This window comes from Takifugu flavidus, chromosome 9 (genome assembly GCF_003711565.1).
Source record: "Takifugu flavidus isolate HTHZ2018 chromosome 9, ASM371156v2, whole genome shotgun sequence".
NCBI lineage: Eukaryota > Metazoa > Chordata > Actinopteri > Tetraodontiformes > Tetraodontidae > Takifugu > Takifugu flavidus.
The window spans coordinates 10,669,042-10,692,407 of NC_079528.1; the positions used below are offsets into that span (position 1 = coordinate 10,669,042).

Genomic DNA, 23,366 nt, shown 5'->3' on the forward strand with positions numbered 1-23,366 from the left:
AGGTAGACGAGGGCCAGAATCATGCAGCTGATGAGGAGGAAGGGGATAAATGGCCTCAGATGGTGCCAGGCCACCCTGAATCCGTAGCTCAGCTCACTCAGCCTGCCCTGCTTGGCGGTGTGAGAGGTGCTGCGGGAGGACGCCGGTGCTGGGGCACAAGTGGGAGAAGCATCATCTGCCAAACCAGGAACCACTACAGAATCCATTTCCATGTCCAGGGTGAGTCTGAGCAGTCCTCGTGCTCCTTGACCACAGAACAGTTCCAGGAATCATAAGGGAGGAGAGGGTGACCAGCTCCCAACATGGACACGCTGTGAAGAATCTGCTGCCGAGCTCCTCCAGTCGCTCCTCTCCCAACACGTGCGATATCACTTCAGCGCAACATTCGCAGCTCCGTGCTGGACGTCAGGGTGGCAGCTTGTGTTTGAGCTCCGCAGTGTGAAGGAGATGTTCATAAGAGTAGCTGCAAATAGAAAGTGACACCCAGTGAAGGCTTGAGGGAGGGAGGGCCTGCTGCATTTTATGGTCTCAGGTTTAATGAAGGGTGTGTGTGTGTGTGTGTGTGTGTGTGTGTGTACCAGCTGCACAGGTTTCACTTGTTGCGCGTAGACAGCCGACGCAAAGCTGAATCACTATTTCATTGCAGTTTATGAACTAAGTCTGTAGAAGTTACCAGAAAACAACTTATCCCCCCCCCCCAACAGGCCAGAATATAAGGTCTCCCTAAACTACTTGAACGAGAACCTTGACAGCATTTGTCTCTTTAAGAAAGTCTTTCCACCTATTCAAAAGGCTCATTCTAACAATTTTACCTGAACAAATTTAAGGCTCCCGAGTGCTTCACGATGAGTCCTGCGGCTGTCGACCCAACTGTTTTGTGCTAAAACACACGTTGAGGGTCAAGAAGTAATGTCTCGGGTTAAATTACTGTATGACGGCAGTATGAAATACCACCATGGTCATGGTGCACCAATTCATTACTTCTCAGTTCAAAATAAATGGTTCCATTTTCAACCATAATCCCATAAATGTTTCTTTACCATCTCATTTCTGTGCAATTTGTAAGGTCTATTTAAAACAAACCAACATTCCTGTCATTTCTTTAGGGGCAGCAACACTTTGGGGGAAATAACACTAATGCATATTCAACAGTAAATAAAATTTGTAACCAAATTAAGTTAGCGCCAGCTGCACTTAATATATACATATAATGCAAGTTTTAAATGATTTGGAAACACTTAAATCTCCCCTCAGGGCCTAAGCGGCTCCCCGTTTTAAAAGTTTACCGAGGAAGTGTGCCTTTGAGTGATACATTGATTCCATAATCCGTTAAATATCAAGCATTCACACGGACAGGCTTTTAAAGCCCTCGTGATCCCGCAGCTGCCTCTCAAAGCTGTGTGGGCTCCATGTCAGATGCGCTGCATACTGGAAAGCAGCAATACTTCCGTGTCCTTGTACAACCCCCCCCCCCCCCGTGTGCTCTCCTGACGTGCGTGGAGTCGAGAGGTCCGTAAACACAACAGGTATTTCCTGTCAGTAACAGGAGACAACAGTAAACCAAACGATGTCAACACGTTCTTCTAGGACTGTGATGTGTTTATTTGGGTTTAAGCCTGCATGTAGGGGAGGATATTTGCTTAGAAAAGCCTTGATGTGAGGGAAACCTCTCGCTAGTGTCAATCCTCATTGAGAGAAGGGAGATTAAATGACCGGCTTCTTGAATTAGATATATTTTTATACAGTACATGCTCCCTGAGCTCGGCACGCACGCTAATCACACCCTGCAAAGTCTTGTCTACGAAAGGATCTTTATTTATAAAAAAAAAAAAAAAAAAAAACATTACCAGTTACATATTTTACCAAAAAGCAACATCTCAGAGCCAAGGCAGACATGAATGGTACATCAGAAATTTGCAAGGAAAAGGTAACATTACAAACACACTGCTTCCAAAAACAGGAACGAAGGTGATTGGTCTCTCGTCTCAGATAACATGTAACATGGTATGTTTAAAGCTCTCAGTCAGCACTCTCAACAACAGACAAGTCCCTGAAATAAGATGTAAATGTGGGGAAAGGGAAGAACAAATCTGTGATGGATGAAAACGTTTGTAAAAGTCAATTTCATTCCCAGCTGTTTATTATATCAGAGTTAAGAAGAGTCCCAAATTTGTAGCCCACAGAGCATGAATGACGGAGTAAAAAGTGATTAAAAAAAGTGATAAATATCCCAAAAATGACCCTTCTATCACTTTTATGAAGATAAAGTAAAAGCTGATATTAATACTAAAGCCTGGAATGTTTTCTGAAATAACAACTTTAGTGGTTAGTAGTGTACAGTATGACATTTTCTTGATGTTTAAATATAAACTGCTCTCCTGATGCTCTAGATCTAACTTTAATAATAAAAGAAATGCAGCAGCAATTTAAATTATTTTGCATACATGAAAGAAAAACAGAAAAAAGTTGGAATTTAAAAGTATCAAACATGAAAAGAGGCAGTGTGTTGGAAAAAAAATAGCAAAATAAAAAAAGGTAACTAAATCACAGGAGCATGAGGTGTAAAAATAATGGAAATTAATGGGATTAAATAATCAACATTATGGGCTGACAGGTCCGGTGCTCGCACACACACACACACACACACACGCACATCCATGTTCACACACACATATCAACACACACCTGCACTTTCTTGTCTGTGCTCATCTCAACAAAGGGCGAGAGAAATAAACTCTTAACAGGAAAATAATCCTATACAAACATTCTCAATCTACTAGTAGGCCAACGATAGTGTCAGCCAGTCCCAACTTCCCAACAATCCCAGTAAAGGAACCATTTAAATTAATGAGCCAAAATTAATGCAGTCATCCAACTTCTTTTATATACAGTATATGCCTTAAACAGGAGCCTACATAAACATTTATCATTAGGATGTTGGCAATAAGACGCAAATCATGGCAATTTACCAAAATGTTCATGACAGGAGGGAGAAAAAAAGCAAGCAGGAACACCAGAATGAAAATGATTGTCAATAAACATGATTGCCATTACAGAAGAAACAGCGATTAAAAAAAATAACTATATATATTTCTGCTGCTACAATTGAACAAAGGTGGGCATGTCTTTGTGTGAGTGTGTGTGTGTGAGTGTGTGTTGCATGTACTGTTTAGCCTGCAACACAACCACTTTCTTTGGATGCCGTCCCCAATCTCTCCATCCCAGAGTTGACGGAGGTGAGGGACCGTCTGCGAGTGGATCCTCTCTCCTCAGTAGCAGTGGTAGGGCAGGCTGGGCCCAGTTTGGGTGATGCATACAATCAGTTTTTCTGAAAAAATAGATAAAGTGCATTTATTAAAAGTCAGACTACAGAAAATAATCTATTCAGGTCTTTTTTCACAACAAACATGAAAGCAACACAAGGACTCGTTACGTGGTATAAGTATGGCTAAGAGACAGCAGTGATATCACAATAACTAATGTTCAGGTATGCAGTTCATAAATATTTAAACAACAAATTGGGTTTGGAGCGGATTAATAAGCAAACAACCCAACAACTCCTCAAATAAAGGAGTGTGGGTTCATTGCATTGTTCAATTCAATCTTGTTTCCCATTATTTAACACACAAATGACAGATTTCCTGGATCTTACAGAAATGAATGAATCTATTTATGTCTTATTGGCCAAATTGAGGGTGTAGTACCACGGTCGACCACAAGGGTCCACTATTACAAGAATAAACGGGGCACCGCTAGTGTTTCTAAGACAGATATATCAGTATTGTGGCCATCCCAATTTTATATGAGAAGTGGGGCAGCAACTCCATACTGATCAGATTAAAGTTAATGTATCAGAGTTAGTATTATGATAACATTACTGCCCACACCTTGATTACATCGTTATCGTTATACTAATGCAAGAGGAGCGCCTCGCATCATACCATACCAGCTCGTTAACACAAAACATTAGCGCAGCTAAATGTCTCCAGAATAAAGGTTCAGTACACCATTGTGGACAGACCAGGCTCCACTCAAGGTCTAAGAAACAAGAGGAGTTCAGTAAATTCATGCAGGACAGGAGGTTTGTTGGACATACCATGCTGTTACATGCAGAGGGAGAGAAGGGGGGAGGGGGCTAACCGTCGTAGGAGTCCAACAAGGGCAAGGAGCCCTTTCTGCCCCCATACACCCCTCGCTGAGAGACAACCAGAGAAAGAAATTAGATGGTGAGGAGGTGACAGCAAGAAAAAAAAATGTCAAAATTGTGAAGTGTTAAAAGCGGCCAAAGTGAAATTTGGGAAATTCAGTGGTAGAAACTGAAAGTTAGTAATGTTAAATGGGCAATCCAACAAGTAAGGGGAACTTGACTTCAAGTACCGGTAAAGTGTCTGTGGTTTCATCCAGAGTATGTCTCCTCTCCCTCTGGTCCAGTGTAGAGTAGGCCTCTGAGAAATAACAATGAGACAACAATGAGGAACAGGGACTATTGCGTCACATTTTAGAAAAAGTCCCCATGAGAAGCACTGAAAATATACTCACCGGGGCCAAGGTCATTTAGTGGAATCATGTCCCTCTTCTCTCCTGCAAAAAAGGAGGAGAACCTCGATTTACACAAAACCACGGCAGCATGTCTAATATTGGTCTAATCACTCCTCTTGCATGCACCTCTCTCTAGCAGTGGTGTGGTGCTCTCCTCATGGGTGCCATTCGCTCGGGTACTCGGCCCATTGGTGGTGCCCGAGCTGAGATTCACCATGAAATCTGTCTTTTTCCAACCGTCTTTCTCAAGAGGTCGGCGCAGTTCTTTGTGGGCCCAGACCAGCTGCAGCACCTGGCCGGCACCCCGCACTTCCCGGTCGGAGTGTTTGCTGTCGGATGCAGAAATGTTTGCACATTTGCTATTGTAGAAACACCTTTAATGTAGATTGCTTATTTACAGGATCACAAATAGCTTGGAAAAAATAGGATTCACATCTGCATGTTCCCAACGCACTTACCCATCCTTATTGATGAGCACCAGCCTCTCTATGCCCTGTGAGGCTCTGAGGGTCTTTGCCGCCTCTAGATTGTTGCCCAATACCTCAGCAAGTGTGCTCAGTACAGACACAACTGTCTCCTCTGAGAGAGCACGGCCAGACTGATTGTGGCCCCCCGGCAAGTTAGCTACAAGGTTAGGCACTGCGTGTAAACCTGCACGAGGAAAAACAGTAAAATTACCCACAAACCTGCAGACACACAAGTAGCAAAGTTCAAAGTGCCTTAATGAGACATTTCTTCTAAGGTTATAGCTAGCATTACCAAAGGGACGGACTTTAACAGACCGACAACGTCCTTACCAAGCAATTCGCAGTTGCGGTTGTCGATGGCGAGGTTTCTCAAGGCACCAGACATTGCTCGAACTACACGGTCATTGCCATGAGCCAAGAGCTCTGCCATCATGGGAAGACCCTTTTCCAGGCGCACCGTGGCCCGTATATATCGCCCATACTGAAGGACAAAAACCAAAATGAGGGTTTTTCTAGATCGTTTTCCTCATAGTAACGCCGTCATCGTAAATTTGCACTTACAGTCCATCTGCCGGCACACAGGTTCTGGACGGCACCAGCAGCAGCCTCCAGCACCGAGGGGTTCTTGCTTTCTCTCAGCAGTGATGTGTAAACACGGACCACCTCTGGCTGGAATAACAGCTCATAACCTAAAAGAACATAGAAAAACTTTAATTTAATATATTTCAATGCCTCAACATGCACAAACACATAGAAAATCTCTGTAAAGCTGAACATAAGCTTTATTAGGAAACTATCTGGAATCATAAAAACATTCATGGGATATGATTTATTAATAATCAAAAGGGGGGGAAAGATACCTTTGGCAGGTGTTGTCCTCTTTGGAATGTCAACCTGGTCGGCAGTGCCATCATCGCCATCCTTTTTTCCTACAATAATATAATATTAAAAAATAAATATTGAGCCAAACAAGAAAGGCACGTTATCAGACTGCCTGGTTTTTCTTAGTCCTCAGGGTACAGCCCTAAAAAGATTAGCACACTTTTAAATGTGAAATAAATGCTGCACTGGCACAACTGTTGAATCCCAATTCTTAAAATAATTTAAACGGCAGTGCACGAAAAATGCGACCATGCAATCTGTAAAACAAGCACAGTGAACATGCAAGACTGTTGGTTTGACGTCAGGCAATCATGCTCATGGAGGTGACACAATTTAAACTCAACTTCTACGATGAAGAATAATTGTGCGTTAGTAAAATGAACCATGGCAACCTTAAATACTTTCAAGTGAACCACAACACAAAGGGAAGAATCTTACCTTTGGAAAACCACTCATCTAAAACACAGCAGAGGAAATAAACAAGGGAGGAATAAAAGGCAAGAGGAAGAGGGAGGAAAACGAAGGAAGAGCGTGAAAAAAGAGCGACAGGCGTTTCTGCCACCAACAAGATCAAATGCACCAGCATCTAGCTGCCCTTCAGATAGCAAAGGTTTATTCACAACAAGCTCATTTGAAGCTGAAGTTGGTGACACCTGGAGTCTCCTGCCCGTTGAAATAACCCAACCACAGGAGCTGATGATGTCAAAATATCCATCAAAGCATAAAGAGATCTTTAAGTTCTGCCTGACCTGCCACATGATTAAAACTCTCTCATTCTGTACAAGTCCATGTGTGGTGATGGTGTTTGTTTTGACCAAGCCACCATGAAAAGAATCTGGACTACAACCCAAATAGAAAACCCACTGAGTTGTCAGGAATCACGTATTTTGATATGTTATACTGACCTTTCCCTTTTCGAGACCCAAAGCAACCACCTTTGTTAGCCGGGGGCGGGCCCTGGTTAATGGCCACCGTCTCCACAAAGCGCTCACAACCTGGAACTTCGCGGTGGACCTGATAGGACAGATTCCTCAGGAGACAGACGCAGTTCTCCACCAACTGCAGGAAGAGTTAAAAATGTCAATGTGAAGACGGACGAAGACGGAAAAGAAATTCTCTGCCAGAAGCTGCCGTGGTACCTTGTTATCCACGTCTTTGCGGTTGATCTGTGACTGGACAACGTACATGAGTGAATCCACCAGGCCCGTGCACTCCCGAAGCTTTCGCCTGGCCTCGCTGCGTTCTGAACTCACATTCCTTCCGAGGAAAATGAAAAGTTAAACCCACAATTGCACGTTTTATTTCTGAACATCATTCTGTCCTCTTCGGTAAGATCTCTGCAGCTCAGCAGCTGATAATTGGAGTACCTAAGGCAGCCAGCGCTGTTGGTCAAGGCAACCTCCCATTCCAGATGGCGCGGTTTGCAGCTTTCTTCCCCTCCATTGCTCCCTCGCTCCCAACCAGAGTGAGGAACAATCACTTCATCTACTATGGCGTGTAAGGCGTGGTCCACGATTTCCATCTTTACAGAATCATGGGATGAAAGGTTCCACAAGGTGCCTAGGGAAAAACATCAGTACAAATCAAAACACTTTTCTTTTTTCTATTAATAAACACAACTGCCAACACCTGTGCCCTGATGTTTCTACCTGTTATAGTGTCTGTAAGGTCTTGATTGTGGGTTTTTCTCAGCAGCCTGACTAGAGCTGGCACCCCATCACAGTTTTTTATGGCAATTTTGTTGTCTTGGTCGCGCCCGTAAGAAATATTCTTCAGCGCCCCACAAGCCGAGTGGTGCACCTCCTTATTGGGGTGGTCCAGCAGTGACACCAAGGACGGGATGCCCTTCAGGCGACGCACTTCTGACTTAACCTAGGGGGAAATTTCAGTACATCAAGGGTAATTTATTTTGATCAAGGGTAAGATTTTTAATTTTCCTTTTAAAAAACAAAACAGGCATTTATCAGTTTGATTCTCACCTTATCATTTTTGAATGTGAGGTGCTGGAGAAAAGCGGCTGCATTGGTCTTGACAGGGTCCAAGCGGTAGTTAAGCATAGCGATGACCTCTGGCAGCTCCGGCTGTCTCCATGAAGTGGGAGCAACCTTCCTTAGTGTGCCGTCCAAAGAAGCCATGCTCCCCATCCCCCTCTCCATCGTCATCGGAACGCCCCAAGAGTAACCATCAACTCCTCCCATGTCACCATCCAGAGTATCTTCACAGCTCCTACACATTGCATAAAAATAAATAAATCACTTAGGGTCCAATTAACTTTTTAAATAATATATAACAAGACTCCACCGAGGTATTTGATTTTACCGAAGCCGACGTCTATCCATCCCAGCGGGCCCAGGTCCTAGACGTGGCATGGTGCCATATCCTCCAGGATGTATTGGCGGCGGCCCCATACCATAGTCATCATATCCCACACTGCGCTGGTCATCCTCCATACCGTAAAGGCCTTGGCCATACCGCATCTCCAACGCTGAGCCCAGGACCCTCATACCCCTGCTCATGACCTGGGGCTGTGCTGCGTAAGGGTCAATCTGTTGGCGGCTTGGGGCCCGGTAACCAGAATCTAGGGTCCTGTAACCATCAACTGGCCTGGGGGAGAGATCAAGGTCGACATTTTTAAACATCTTTTAGACCGACACGATGATCTCTAGCAGCCAAGGGCGTCTAGGCAGTGGATTCATACCTGTAACGGTCATCCATGTGAGAGCCCCTGCTCAAACTAGTGTATGCCTCGGATGGTGGGCCTCCCCGGTAGTCGTCATAACCCCCTATTGGACCATAGTGGTAGTTCCTGGGCACCGTGGCTGTGGGATAGTCTACTCCGGGCTGCCTGTAAGGACGGTCCAGTGTGGCACTGTAGCCGCCCATACCAGACATTGACAACCCTGCGTCAATCGACAGAGCGTCAGAGGGCAAAACTGTACGTGAAATTGGTTTCTTGATCTGGAAGGAAAATTACATTTGGTACAAATTACATTTTGATCTTTTAGATAAATTACTCGGATAAATCTGAAAGCACTGTTCAAAAAGTACCCCAATGTCAGACCGCCGGGCTGTTCCCTCCTCAGAAAACACTGAGTGAACTTCCTGGGGGTCGTCATCTGGTGTGTAGCTCTCTTCGAGAGCGCCATGTGCAGGGTCCACCATTCTGTACTGTAGCCAAGGCAACACACTCAAAGAGTCAATGACACTTGGGTGTGTCGATACAGGAAAACGTGTTAAAAACGTTACACCTTGACCTGTACCTGCGTGCCGTTTATGTACGAGTCTGCTAGTTTCAGTCGATCTATGTCTGCATCACCGAAGCAACCGTTCTGGAGCAGAGGGTGAAAAAAACAAAAACAAATGAAGCCTATTGATAAAATGAAAAGTAATTATGCAGTTAATCAAAAACAAGACATTTTATTTCGATTCTAAATATTCCGAGAAACTACTGCTGATGATGATATCGCCCAGATGGTATTACTGCTGCCAAGGCATGTTTGGCACTAGACAAACGGCCCCTGTGAGCCAAGTGCCAGACTTGTGGGTGGAGATTTGGGGGTTTTAGAGTCACCAGTCTTGACACCAGAATTCAATAAACCGTGATGTCACTCTGGGTTACTTCCCTCCTCAGCCTTTGCTTTAGTAGTTGAACTTAACAAGAACACAGCCGAGAGAAACAGGTTTTTCTTTTTACCGTATTTAAGAAGGGAAGTGCTGATTATGCTTGTGCAAACCATAGCAGATCCCTTCCTAATATACAAATTAAATTTACCAGATACTCTATGTCGAATTTGGACAAATGTGCATATTATGTAGTTGGCAACAGATTATAGTCTCCAATACAGTTTCAATCTTTGTACAAAGACACAAGACCTAAAATCCCAGCTTGCTTTCTTTGCCTTTACCCTCTGGCTGCCCCACAGCAGTCAACTAAGCAACATCCAAGGATTTATAGAAATAAACACAAGATCTAATCTACAGCATGTCAGCACGTTCTTACAAGATTGTTTGCAAAAAAATATAAAACCATATAATCTCCTTAATTTGGTCTTCCATGTCATGTTTTTCCATTACAAAACAGTGGCCTCAAGATAGTGACTGAAAAACATCTGAGCGAGGAGGCCGAGCAGCTCAGTACACAGAAACATGACATTAACACGCTGTTAAACATCCCCGTAAACAAAGTTAACTGATACCAAAACATAGAAAGGATAAAACTGCATATTTTACCTGAATGCGCAAAGAATGCGCAAAGTTATTCACACTGTTTGCATTTTTCAAGTAGAAATATTTAGCAACACAAATCAACAGCATATACAGACTGTAATTACTTACGCGGAGCTGAAAAGGTCAACATAAGCATGAAATCTCATCCGTGAACTCAGAAAGATGTGTTTAACAAGAAATATATCCAATATATCAGACATGTGTACAGCAGGATGAAACTGCAAGTCACAGAAAATGCACACAAAGACAACAGCAAGGAAAGGTTAGCATGCTGTAACAGAAGAAAATAACATGGATTCCAAGGTGAGAGCCAATGAAAGGCACTTTGTCTACATCAAGCTGTGTCTGTTGAGAGACGGTGAGACCATGCTGAAAGTGTGCGATGGCTCAAAAAGTGCAGTCGCTGGTATCAAGTAATCTTACACCACCACCACCTCGGGTAAGATTCCAAACAACTTAAATGCGTCACACTAAACTGTCTTGACAGGAGAAAACTTTATCCGTTTTCCTAAGAAAACAATTAAGCGTGTATGAGCAATGAATATTCACGCCAACACAGTAAGTGTTGTTAGTTGTGTGAAGCCTGAGCAATTATAAAAAAAACAAACAAACGAACTATTAGAACAACATCACCACTGGCATGTCACACAGCAGCTTCACCCTTCGACACATTTGGCTCGCCATGCATTCTAGATTTGCCCTGGTAAATGTAGCTAAACACAACCTCCAAAGTCAAAGGTTTAAATCTGTGTCATTTCATTAAAGCTATTTTTTAAATGTGGCTGCTTTGATGCAACAAGTTACATATTATGACCGCCAAAGTTTAGAATCAAATCATCACGGAAAATGCTGTGGAATGTCTTGCAGTCTATCAGAAAAGCAATCGTGGTTTAACGTGGGTGGCAAGTGAATACCTTGACACAATGATGAATTCCAAGATCGTCGCTCCAAAATGTGAGCAATGCTTCTTCAAAGCTGCAGCCAGTGTTTGCACCAAACGCTAAATGTACTTAAATATCTGCAGATTTTTATGTTTTTCGGTCTCCCCATCAGCATTTTGCATCTCTCGGTCCAGCTGATTAAGCTCAGGACTCAATGTTTCAAGGACTGCAGCCATTTCTGCTATCGGTGGTGTAGATTATGTAACCGTTCACAGTAATCTGACGCCAACGTCATTCACCTGATGGGAAAATCTATTTTCTATAATATATAACGATGTTCTGTGTGCAGGAAGGAGCACGGATGGATGGACAAGCAGAGGTTTAATAAGAGCTGGTTAATTTAGTCACACTCGCTGGGCATGGGTGGAAAAGAGGTGTGGGCAAAGAAGGGATGAATGACGGGTCAATGGCTCAGAGGTGGGAGACCCCCGATGGAGGAAAAGCTGATCCACACGGTGGGTGTTATGGGAAAAGTGAAGTCTTTGAAAGTCTGGGTGGGGGTCAGAGGGTTTGTTGGGGTGTGTTACCTGTGCGTGAGGGAGAGGGCGACCCAGGGCAGAGGGGCTCGTGGCAGGGAGGCCCACTCTCCTCCTCTCCTCCTCCAGTGCCCGGGTCAGCTGTTCAAACTGCACCTCCTGCTCCCTGACTGACTCCAGCAGAGCCGCTGCGCTCTCACACTGCTCCATACACACTACACAGCCCCGAGGGGAAAGAGGGCCATTACACACAGCCTTTAGGGTTTCTATCCAAAGCATGCACACACTTCCCCACACAAAATCTCCCCTTGACTGGAGTTCCCATAAACCTTCCTCCAAATAAGGATTACTTCAGCGTCACATACAGGTTTTGCGAGGTGAATCAAGTTGTGACAGTTGAAATGAATCAACAACAATGGGATTACACAACAGGATTGGGTCATTGGTCTTGCTAATAATGATAGCGCACCATGAAAAATCACTGTGTAGACATGTTAAGGCTTGATGGCAGACACAAACACTTCCCGGATTTAGCATGAATTCTACAGGCAAGCACCACATTTGCTCTGTTGTATCTGTGTCAAACCAAATCTGCGCTAATGGTATCTATGTTTAAGAGAAGTGTTTCAAATGGTCTCATCCCAAACACTGCAGTAAAATTCAGGTCTGGACTTCAAAACACTGTTCAGATTATGTCCAAGCACTTTCTGCTCAGCAGATGATTATTTCACACAAGGAGGATTACACCCAGCAAATTGACAGAACTGTAGAAAAATACCGCATTTGTCTTTATTGTCATGCAACATGCAAAGACAGACAGCATGCAGAATACACACAAAGGGTCTAGTAGCTGCACTGCTGCGGCTACTAGGCCTTTTTGGAGAGAAAACTCGCATCTCACCTGTGGGTGTGGTCTGGAACTAGAGGTGAGAGATCACGCCAAGGTCAGATGTCTAATGGCTCATGGATAGAAGGTCACGGATCTACCAAGCCCAGAAGTAAATAACAGACTGCAGGGAGGAAAAACAAAAGCCAAAAGTGGAGGGAGGAGAAAAATAAAGAGAAAGGGGAAGGAGGGGGGGTTAGTGAGGAAAGAAGGCACCGCTGTTTGAAAAATAGCAACATAGTGAGAATACCTAACGTGTGTGTCAAAGGCAATGTGTTTGCAACGGAAGCAGAAAAACAGTAGGGACGTGAACAGTAGCTTCTGCCTTTAGACACACCCTGTATTTACTCCACACAAGGAGGAAAACTTTGCTGAAGCGCGCCATCATTCCAGTAAAAAAAGTAAATAAGGGTGAGTTTTGGTGAGTCCTGTAGTTTACTCTTACATTCTGTTAGTTTCCTTCCAACCCCTTTTTCTCCCTCTAGTCAGCCCTCATTAAACCCTGTCCACTATGCTTCTTCTCCTCTCATCTTACAGCCTCTTTGTCCTTTTGTTATCTAGGCAGCGTTCTGAATGAAACACATTGTTATATCAGAGCCAAACAAATGGAGACTGAGATCCCCTTATCTGCTGTAGAAGGTTGGCTTGGGATCAGCCCTGGCTTCAAAGGTGAATAAACGCAGCTATTGTGGGGCACTCACACACACAGACACACACTCACACACACACCTGTATGACCGGTTGGACTAGTAGGCAGGGGAGGGGCTACCAAATTTCCCAATGTCTTACTGTGTAGTTAACACAGGCGCATGTACAGGCGCAGGCTTCAGATGACCAAGTTTTGAGCAATGCGAAGATTAAATCTGCGTTGCAATATCAGACACCGTGAACAGGTGTGCTAATGACTGCAGATAAACCGTATTATCGAGAAAAACAGTCATTGTTTCCTTTACACTACTTTGCGCACACTGTAAAAATGAAAGATGTGATGATGTAATTTGTAGACAGACAGTAATGACATCATTGTGCTTACACGGGCCATTCCTGTATTACTGTTTAAAGAATGATTAACGCTTGAGATTGCTTAGAAAAAACCCAACAGGCGAAGGGTGTGTCCACAGTGTGTGAAAAATAGAGGCTGAGAATGCACACTCCACAGGTCAAAACGGTGGGGGGAAAAAAACCCAAAACAAGGGTTGATGTGCAGTACGGGTTGAAATGACAGGAAACCGTGATGTCCAAATCACAAACATGCTGTGGAGTGGTGCAACCCCCCCGAACTATAACCTCCCACCTGAGTAAATCACACACTGACGCCCTGGCCTGTACCATTCATGCCCATATATGGTCATTACCAGGACCAGGGCTAATATTACCCCCTACAAACACACAAAGACGGGTAGACAGGGGCTGCAAACAAATAATACAAGAGGAAGAAAACAGTAGTTTCACAGGGAGGCTTCAGAGGGCCGGAGCCAAAAGGGTGTGTGAAACACACAAAGGAGTTGGGGAACAAGATACAAGATAATCTTGCATTCCTGAAATTCATTATAGCCGTCTGTTCCGCAATTCTCCATCAAATCCCAGGGTAATGTTTGATTTTTTTCTGTCATATTTTCATCATATCCTCATTTTAAGTCCACCATTAAAATCCCAGCAAAACACCAGTGCATTTGCAGTAACGAGCTGCTGTTCACGCGTGATAAATTAGCATCACTGATTGATAATTCTTGGCAAGTGTGTGCGTTTGTGCGAGTGGGTGCCCGTTTAGCTGCGGCCGGGGGAGAATTCCCAGCTGTCGGTCTGAGAGGCCGGCGGAACAAAAACCCACTTGTAAAAGGGAGAGGATTAAATGTGTGTGTGAATGAAAAATCGAAGCGTGAGGAGGACGTTATTTGACATACTTGACCGCAAGCACATCTGTGCCTCTGGGAGGGAGTGTGTGGGTTGAGTTCATGACACCCTGTGCTCACATGTCATCTGTCCACGGCTGCAGATTTGGCCTTAAATTAAAAAAGCTTGGGTTGGGGGTGGTGGAGCTGGCTCAGCCACATCCTTCCAAACGCCCACGGGAGAGGTGAGCTAAAAAAGTGACGTAAATTTTAAAGTAGCGCTACCTCAAAACGTTCAGCTACGTTAGCGCGTGTCCAGCACGACGTCGTCACCGTTTGTGGCAGCTGTTAGGTTGGGCCTTGAAGGTCAGTGGTAGGTTTCGTTGAACAATGAAAACAATCAGCGCGGCTGCACCGCCACTACCCTTTCCCCTCTTCCTGAGCAACAGGATGTTATGGATTCGACATCAGAGATGAGCAAAGGGACCTAGCAGCCTTTTAAGATCGCGCAAAACCTGTTTTCCCACAAACAGAAACCACAAGAGCCAAAAAGAATTGCAATAACCACAACTATTTGCTAGTTTCCTGTATTCATCACAAAGTGTTTTTAAGATTGGGGAGGGGGAAAAAAAATCTCATGATGACTTTGTTCGTCACTGGACCACTAAACTTCCCACTTAGCTGAAGTTCCTTTTTATTCTGGTTTCAGTACGGAAAGGCACAATCACTTTAACCTTTATTTGAGTTTGAGGCAGATCCCACTCAATGTTCATATTTGGATTTGGGCTATTTAGTTTTAAAAAAAAGAAAAAAAAGTAAAAATCATCAATTAAGTGGAGTCTCAAACTATAGCCCAGTACATTCTGATAATTCACTACCAAATAAATAACAGCTGCTAATTAATTTATTCTACATGTCACATTTACTTCATCACATGTGCAGCATAACCCACATCACAAGAACACTTCTTTAAAATGGACAAGGAAAAAATACAGAGAAATAGTTTGTTCTTCTTGTTGTGAACGCCCCCCCCGCCCCAGGTCAAGCACAGGTTGCTCAGGACATTTAAGTGATGAAAGTTTATTTTACAGCAGCGTGACTCAATTCCCCCCCATCAGAAGTCATCTGTGACAGAAAGGAATCCAGCCTTTGTCATATAAACTCCCACCTCTTCCAAAAACAGCACAGTCAGACTGAAACCACACACCTTCTGACCCAACACGTGTCCGAGCACCTCACTGGCCAATAATCCAGCGTGGAGCCACAGACTATGGTTTGAAATGAGTGTGGCTACTAATGGGATTGAAGCCTTAACCCACTAATCCACTTACTTCTAAACACATTCTCACAATGTTAACATGCATGCACCTACGTGGATAAACACACTTTACACCCTCTCCAGATTAACCCGCACAAGTCAAGGGCTCCAGAAACGATGGCCGAGTGGGAAGCATAGATCAACAATCAAACAATTACTTTAAGGCGTAATTGGCACCTTGAGTCCATCAAACCGATCACAAACATAACGCACAAACCCGAATGCGCCCTCTGCACAACTGGGGTAGTAAGTGTTTGGAGCGGACAGCCACTTACTTGGATCGCATTCAGCTTGAAACCATCGAAAAGAACTAGTTTATTTACTCAGACTCGACCTGACAGTTATCCCCACCCAGTTCTTCTCCCAAAACAAGTTCGCGCAGGACCCACCCAGCAAGTTAACTAGGCGACAAATGCCAAAACTCCAGCCCGTGGAAGCCCACCATCTGTTGGAACGCCGATTCAAACGAATCTAAATGGTTGCTAATGCACCAGCGGATTCCCCATTTATCTCTTGGGGAGTTTTTTTCTTGACCAGGGAACGAAAAAGCCTGTTTGAGGTTGTAAAACCGCCTGACCGTCCCGCCGTGTTATGATCAGCTGCGACTCCAGCACAACACGAGCAGCAATTCACCGAGCAAACCAAGGCACACGGGGCCACACATCCCATCTGATAACGCCATAAACTGATCCTGGACAGGGGCAACAAGCAGCGCTGGATGCGCTCCCGAGCCTTCAACGCGTAGGCTTCGGTATAAAGTGACTCTCACGAACAAAGGCTCGGCTCTTCCAGCATTGAATTACCTCCCGGTGCTTGTGCAACAAAAAAAAAAAGCCAGCGGCCGGATAAATGACAATGTTGGAGATTCGTCCATCCTCCGCTGCGTAAAATGTTCGCTCAGCACTCATATGACCTGGTTTGGCTGTCGTGCTACGTTAGCATCACAATAACCCACATAGCGTCCTCCGAGAGCGGTGCCAGCAGCCAGGCTAACCTAACAAACCGATTAGCAACGAGGGGCTGAACTCAGTTTACGCCGCCCGGCAACAATGTGAAGCATTTTGGAATATTTTTTCATATGCGAGTGGTGGGGTCTATCCCGGGTGGGCGACAGGGGTGAGTCTAGCAGCTAAAGAAACGGCGGGTCTTAACTTTTAGCGTTAGCTGGCATTAGCCTGGGAGACTCGATGATGTGACCACTCCTTGCCAACGCTGCAGAGCACAATGTCTCTGGACACACGGCGTCCCGGCGCCAACCGAGCCGTCTGTCAGCATCATGAATTAAATTACCTTGTGATAGAAAGCCTTACTCGGTCCGTTCTTCGCTATTCCAATGTTACCACGTCTTCTCCCCCTTTTCCCGTCCTCCCTTTCCTCGGTTCTGGGTCAAGCTCGTGAGAGACGAAGCGACATCACCGAGTTTTCTGTGGAGAGGAGAGGAGAGGGCGGGATCATGGAGCGGCGCTACCGTAAATACGGACCAAGGCGCCGCGCTACCGTAATGGCGGCTCACGCGAATGTTTCGCTGCCTTACAGGTGTTTCAACCCCCGCGAGGAATCAATGCGTCTATTCTTTTAAATGGTTTCTATCCGTTTAAGTAAAAATAAGAAAGGACAACAAAGTTGTAACCTGTGCAACTAGGAGGCACACGGAATTAAACTTTAGCCTGGAGAGAGTAAGGAACTATGAGTTAATTGTTGCGGAGAGGGTCAAGAGTCTATTCTTTAAAACTGACCGTGAGACAGAAAATAAAATAATTCTGACTTTATGAATACACAGGATTTAAAGAAGACTACCCCGAAAAAACAAGTTTAAATTTATGTTAATCTGGAATACCCCAAAAATAAACCAAAAAAAAAAACCACCTCTGAAAACCAAATATTTACCGCAGCTTTAAAAAACCCAAGTGAATGCAGTAGGCTTCTCTTGGTATTTTTTCCTACAGTATACCGCATGAGACTACCTGCCCCCTCCTCCCCTGACTTCCCCCTCTCGCTCCCTCCCATGCAGATCGGAACAATGAACGAGAGGAAGCAGAAAGTCGTGGGGGAAGTTAACCCACGTTCCATACGAACGCGACTAAACTATTGGCTCATACCCCTTAACACCCACCGTAGATGACTAATCATCAGATGGGGCTATGTTTGGGTTGTTCTTTAAACATACTAAGATAGATATAACCCGTAATTACGATATATTTCCATATTACCATTTCTCTGTAGCGTTATTCCTCGGGTGTATCGCCTGGTTTTTGTCAGTTTATGTAAAATTATGAAAGGATGATAAAATTGTAACCTGTCCAACTAGGAGTCACACAGAATCAAACTTTAGCCTGGAGAGAATAAGGAACTTTGAGTTGCCATTTATTGTTGGGGAGAGGGACAAGAGTGTATCCTAGAGGAAATAAAAAGGACAAGGAACTATCAGATTTTGATAGAAACTATTTACAACTTCACTCCAATTGACAAAACTAGAGAAACCGTACAAAATAATTTTTTATTATATGCAAGAAGTCAAAAGTAATATAAAGAATGCCTGCAATAGGCACAACAGAGGTAGATTATGTGTAAAATAGACTAAAAGGAAGCAATCCCTTAAAAAAGACAATTGTTACTGCACCTTTAACATTAAAACATATACATAATAAATGCTTGAGTAAAATTTACCAGTAAACACTCAAATGTGATCAAATAATACATTTTGTCTTTGATACTCTCCAGAAGTGCCATGTGTGACCACATGCCGGCGCAGGTTGCTCAGGTCTCCGAACCTGGCGGAGCACTGTCTGCAGGTATAGGGTTTCTCTCCAGAGTGAGTCCTCAGATGGATCTTCAGGCTGCCACTGTGCGTGAAGCGTTTCCCACACTGCATGCAGGCGTACGGCTTCTCCCCCGTGTGAATGCGCAGGTGAATGTTCAGCGAGGACTTTTTGATAAATGACTTCCCACAATATGGACATATGCAGGGGTTCCTGCTCATGTGAGCTGCCCCGTGGGTGATCATGTCTTCAGGACTGAGGAAGTGCCTGCTGCTGGAGCTGCAGTCGAGACCTTGGGGGACACCCGATGTTAAGATGTCTGGGTGCTGGAGGAACTGCCTGACATAACTGGGGTGTCCCATCTGACTATCAGTCCCAAAAAAGGGCATTTCTTCCACAGCTGGTGCCATTTGAGTGGATTGATTCTCCACTTGATTGGGAAAATTCTGGAGTCCTTCATGGGTGGCATTGTGATCAGAAGACAGAGAGCTAAAGTCCGTAAGTTCAGAGGCAGAGACGAGGCCATCTTCAATATCCTGCAGAGGGCCTTCCCCACGTCCATGGACACTCAGGATTTTCAGCTCTTTACCAGTATCTGGTAGACAGGAGGACCGTAAATCCAGAGATCCAGCACCACCACCATCAACCTGCTGGCTTTTGTGACCAATGTCCTTCTGGCCTAAAAAGACAGGCAAAAAAGGTAAAAGTCTCTTCTAGAAGAACCTGAACCAGTCAGAGTAAAACAATAGTCAGATTTACCCAATGACATCTGCAATTGGCACCTAAACAAACTGGGAGCATTTCAGCTTTACTACACATGATCACGTATAGTCAAAAACATGCTGTGATGGACCAATTATTGCAACAGCTCCAATCTGTCTTACAATTCGCACGTGTTTTATTTAAGTCTGATTGAAGGCAAAAACTAGCAAAAATAAAGAGCCATTTTACAAAATTATGAAATCAATCAAAGCACTGTGGCAGATATTTGAATGTTTCAATGTCAGTGTTTGTCACTCAATAAGGTAAATAAAATGTTTATTAAGGGTGGACTGCAAAGCTTCAGTAGAAGCATCAGAGCAACTTCATATCACCTTCAATGAGAACACAAAAGGGTATTTCTATTGCAACATTTGACATGTTCCTCTTTCACATGAAAAAATAAATCCTACAGATGCACACAAGCTATAATCTGACCAGAGATCTGTGTTTGTCTGCCTGGCTATCTAAAACATCTTCATGGGCTCTGTTCTCCTGATACTATGTGGTTCACAATTTCTCAGCACAGATGCATGCTTGCTCGGAATACCACGAGACAATGAGAACCATTTATAGACATTTTACAGACAAGCCTGATGGACAGTCACTGAATGTTGTGCTCCCCCCTCCATGGTGGTCACTTCACAGCCCAGTTAGGGTCTTTTCTCTGGATCCATATTAAAGTTGCTGCGCCTCTCTGCAGTCCTCAACAGTCATCTGATGGCTTGTCTGAAGGTCTGTCTTCACCCCCATCCCCTTCAAAAGCTGGATTGTGGACATGGCAACAAAACCTCTGCATATCCAACCTCAACAGGAAGCACTTGTCGGTCTGATGCCATGTCGGAGTACGTCATGTGCTTCCACTATAGCATATGTTATTGCTGGAAGTCGCTCTGCTTATATGAAATGGCCAGTGTTAAACTTTCTGGACTTTGGGGAGGAAGGGCATTGTTGATAGTTCTCCTTCCTTAGAGGATGATCGCCAGCTGTCGTGGGACCCGTCGTGTCCTGTCATCACACTTCAAAACTTACCAGCGTTCTCCTCTGAGTGGATGTTGCCTTATGCCATGTGGGTTGACTTCTTCCTAGTCTAAACCCACCTCTTCCATGCTGCCATGTCCTACAATATCTCAATGTCTGAAATTGGACTGGCTCACCCTGGCACTTGGTCAGGGTCATGTTCAGCTTCATTCAATTTGGTGCATTTACACACTTCAGTGAGATTGGAGACAAGCAGTTCCAGGGCCTGGCCCATACAAGGGCTGAGGTACCGGGAAAGACCAAGCCACTATTTTGTATTTTACATACTGTTTGAGGCCACATCAGTCGGGGGAGCGATCTGAACTGCGGGCACCACAGTTTCAACTTGCCAGTCAGCAAGTTCTGTTCAGGTTCCCTTCCCGTTTTGATACTTCTTAGAATTTGGGTAAAGTTTGATGCATTCATGTCTTGACCACATTCTTACTGAAATTATTTAAAGACTGCATCAAATCTGAACCACTGTCTCAGACATGAAACCTCCACATAAACCCTTTACAATTCAATACCACTCCAAAGAACTAGTCAAACTGATTTGTTTCCACACTCATAGTATGGCTTCATGTGAAATATCCCTTGATGCTGCATTCAAAGTCAAATATATGCATATTCTCACCTGTAACTGCTCCACATCCTTCAATATCATCTTCATCTTTGATCAGGATGACATCTGCTGTCGGTGGATCTCCCTGCTGTGGTAAAATAAAAATTATCACGAACATTTTGAAGAAATAAAAAAAATAAAATAATCATAATATATGTCCTTAAAACTAATTACCCTTGTCTGATTAGTAGATGGTTCATTCTCTCGTGGTACAAACCCAGAGGCTGCTTTCCCCACAGCACTTTCTGCCACTGGTAGCTTAATGAAAACTAGAGAAAAACAAAATGTTAGAAAACCCATCACCTGTCTTCTTTCTTTGTCCTATAATTTGGTGTGCAGTCAGTAATATGCAATATTATGTATTAGAGTACACTAGAGTAGAACTAGTGTTTGGTAACATAACATTTCTTGCTAACAGACCTTAGCTAGCTAAAACAATAGTAAAAGCTTTACTGAAAGTGCTAATTCACTGTTTTTTCATGTGAGAACTGGAGTTCACTCATATCTGGTATGATTTCCAGCCAAGCATTTCACTTTCCAAATTTAGCTGAGCACACCAATGTAGAGAACAACGAAGGCCACAAGAGGAACTTTGAAACCAGAACTTCACAGTGGGAGAATAATAAATGTTGGCTGATATGGACAGAAACATTAATTTACTGATTGCACGTGTTTCTTTTTCTACTGATGCATACTAAATCTACATTTCAAGATAACCATAGGTATCGTTACACGCAACATGCGTATTATGACATAACATTTTTGTTTAAACCAAGGTTCTTCCTTTACTTCTGAGCAGAGAACGCCTAGTCGCACCGTGTTGACGTCATTCATCGGCGACTATGTAGTTCTCTCTGATGATCGAAGTTACGGCACATCTCCCCTTTTCCCAATCAATATAATATAATCAGATATAATCAGCGAAATACTAAATGGTCTGCGGAATAATGAGAGTCATATGGAGGCCCGTTTCCACCAGTTACAAAAATGTTCAATTATGAGATACGAAAGTCGAAATTCTGAGATAGTGGACAGTGCAACCAATCCAGAAGCTCAACACAAAAACCATTGAGAGTTGCCAGTTGATCGTCCACCTATTGCTGCTGTTCCACTCCGTAAGTGAGGTCTGGTTCAATCCCACTGCTCCACCTCTCATAAATTCGATCTCATTATAGTGAATTATGACTAATTGATATGGCCTTTTCGGTCAAAATAAGGACTTTACGTAGTCATTATTTTGAGTATATTCTATATATTTCATCGTCTCGGCTTTTGTATCTCATAAATATGACTTCTCCTAAAGACTTTTATTTTGTTAAATGGCGGAAGCGGATTCCCGTCGAGTCACTCAGATTTAAACACCACTCAGAATGCACCTTTGAGTGTATTCTTTACCTTTCTGCTTCGCTCGCGGTTTGGTGACGTTTCCCCTTAAATGAGAGAAGCGGCTTGAAGGTCGGTTGTTCCTGTTTTGTAGCCGAAGAGTGAAAAGTTCGCTTCTCATGATGCTCATCCTCGTCCTCAGGGTTTCGTTGTCCCTCAGGCTCTGGGACAGTTGTACGCACAGAGACGCCGAGTTCTCCGAGAAGAGCTGTCTGATTTCCGTCACCGCCGTTTTCACCAACACGTCCATTATGGACAGAAGCTGAGTTTCCAGGTCAACGCTTCCCGGCCGCATGTCTGTTGACATGTTTCACCCAACCAACACTACTGTTAGCTTGAAGCGTCTTCAGCTTCTTCTGTTTGTATTTTAAGGGCAGTTGGCGTCCGCGAAGTTGCATTACTGCCACCTTCAGGTCATCTTCCTCACTACTTCCGCCTTAAATTCCTTTAATAATCCAGTAGAGGTCGGGCCTTTCGGAATATCTTTCCTCCCTCTTGAAGATAATTGTGTTTTCTTTTTTGTATATGTTTCTGTTTTCTGTTACAGTTAGTTTAGAAGTTAGGGATAATATAATCATTAGCAAGAGTAAAAACGAAGAGCAGTCAGTTGACCCCTCCTAGCAAGTGTAGTAAAGATAAGTAGTCAGTTGACCCTCCCTTGATATGATTGTTGTTTAGATCATTGTAATCAGTGGAGGCAGTCAGGCTGAACGTGTTAAAGACCCTTCATAAAACTGGACAGCATAGTTTAGTGGTGTTGATACTATCCTCTGCAAGAAGAATGTGAACTTTGACCTGGCTATCTGGGAAACAACGGAGAACAAGAACTGTGCCAGCATCCAATGGAACTGGAAGAAGAAGATGCGGTTATCCATTCAGAAGACAACATCGGACTGGATCAGCATCAATAATTTGCCTATGTGTTTCTATGAAAGACTGGGTCAAGGGATAGTTAGGTTGTCGGACTTCATGCCCTGACAGTTGACTTTGTTATTGTAGGGTTTTGAACTGGCCCGGAGCTCTGTAATATTTGAATCTTGAATTGATTCTATTTGCTAAATACATTTTGAAATTGGCATTTTTCTTCTTAAAGTCTGGATCGGCAGTGACAAACGTGAAAATTTTGCGGTCCAACTCTCTTAAACTGTCTACATTTGGATCCACAGTTTGTCCTCCTTTTCTAAACCAAGTTTTTATATTATAACAAACTGATCTTTCCAACACTTTCCAGCTGTTTAGGATTTTCTCTTTCTCA

The 23,366-nt window shown here is 43.8% G+C and overlaps 2 protein-coding genes across 9 annotated transcripts; both read right to left on the bottom strand.

Annotated features, from left to right (window-relative positions):
• Positions 1–1,794: 1,794 nt before the first annotated feature.
• On the bottom strand, positions 1,795–16,998 carry LOC130531054 (catenin delta-1-like). 8 transcript variants are annotated; one of them, XM_057042773.1, is made up of 22 exons: positions 16,859–16,998; positions 12,434–12,542; positions 11,584–11,747; positions 9,149–9,217; positions 8,937–9,056; positions 8,587–8,846; positions 8,208–8,492; positions 7,868–8,114; positions 7,538–7,760; positions 7,256–7,448; positions 7,028–7,145; positions 6,794–6,947; positions 6,327–6,344; positions 5,867–5,935; positions 5,568–5,695; positions 5,337–5,487; positions 4,998–5,190; positions 4,666–4,868; positions 4,540–4,581; positions 4,378–4,445; positions 4,141–4,195; positions 1,795–3,328 (listed from the first exon to the last, which is right to left on the bottom strand). In XM_057042773.1, the coding sequence occupies exons 3-22, from the start codon at positions 11,740–11,742 to the stop codon at positions 3,270–3,272; spliced, it is 2,814 nt and encodes a 937-aa protein (XP_056898753.1). In that variant the 5' UTR covers positions 11,743–11,747; positions 12,434–12,542; positions 16,859–16,998; the 3' UTR covers positions 1,795–3,269. The 8 variants fall into 8 exon arrangements, with proteins under 8 accessions (XP_056898753.1, XP_056898756.1, XP_056898759.1 ...); XM_057042776.1 differs by having other exon boundaries at positions 4,097–4,195; XM_057042779.1 differs by lacking the exon at positions 11,584–11,747.
• A 908-nt stretch (positions 16,999–17,906) lies between these two features.
• On the bottom strand, positions 17,907–22,743 carry LOC130531056 (zinc finger protein 629-like). Its single transcript, XM_057042782.1, has 4 exons — positions 22,124–22,743; positions 20,903–20,997; positions 20,741–20,816; positions 17,907–19,006 (listed from the first exon to the last, which is right to left on the bottom strand). Exons 1-4 carry the CDS (start codon positions 22,416–22,418, stop codon positions 18,246–18,248), a joined length of 1,227 nt encoding a protein of 408 aa, XP_056898762.1. The 5' UTR covers positions 22,419–22,743; the 3' UTR covers positions 17,907–18,245.
• Between the last annotated feature and the right edge of the window lie 623 nt (positions 22,744–23,366).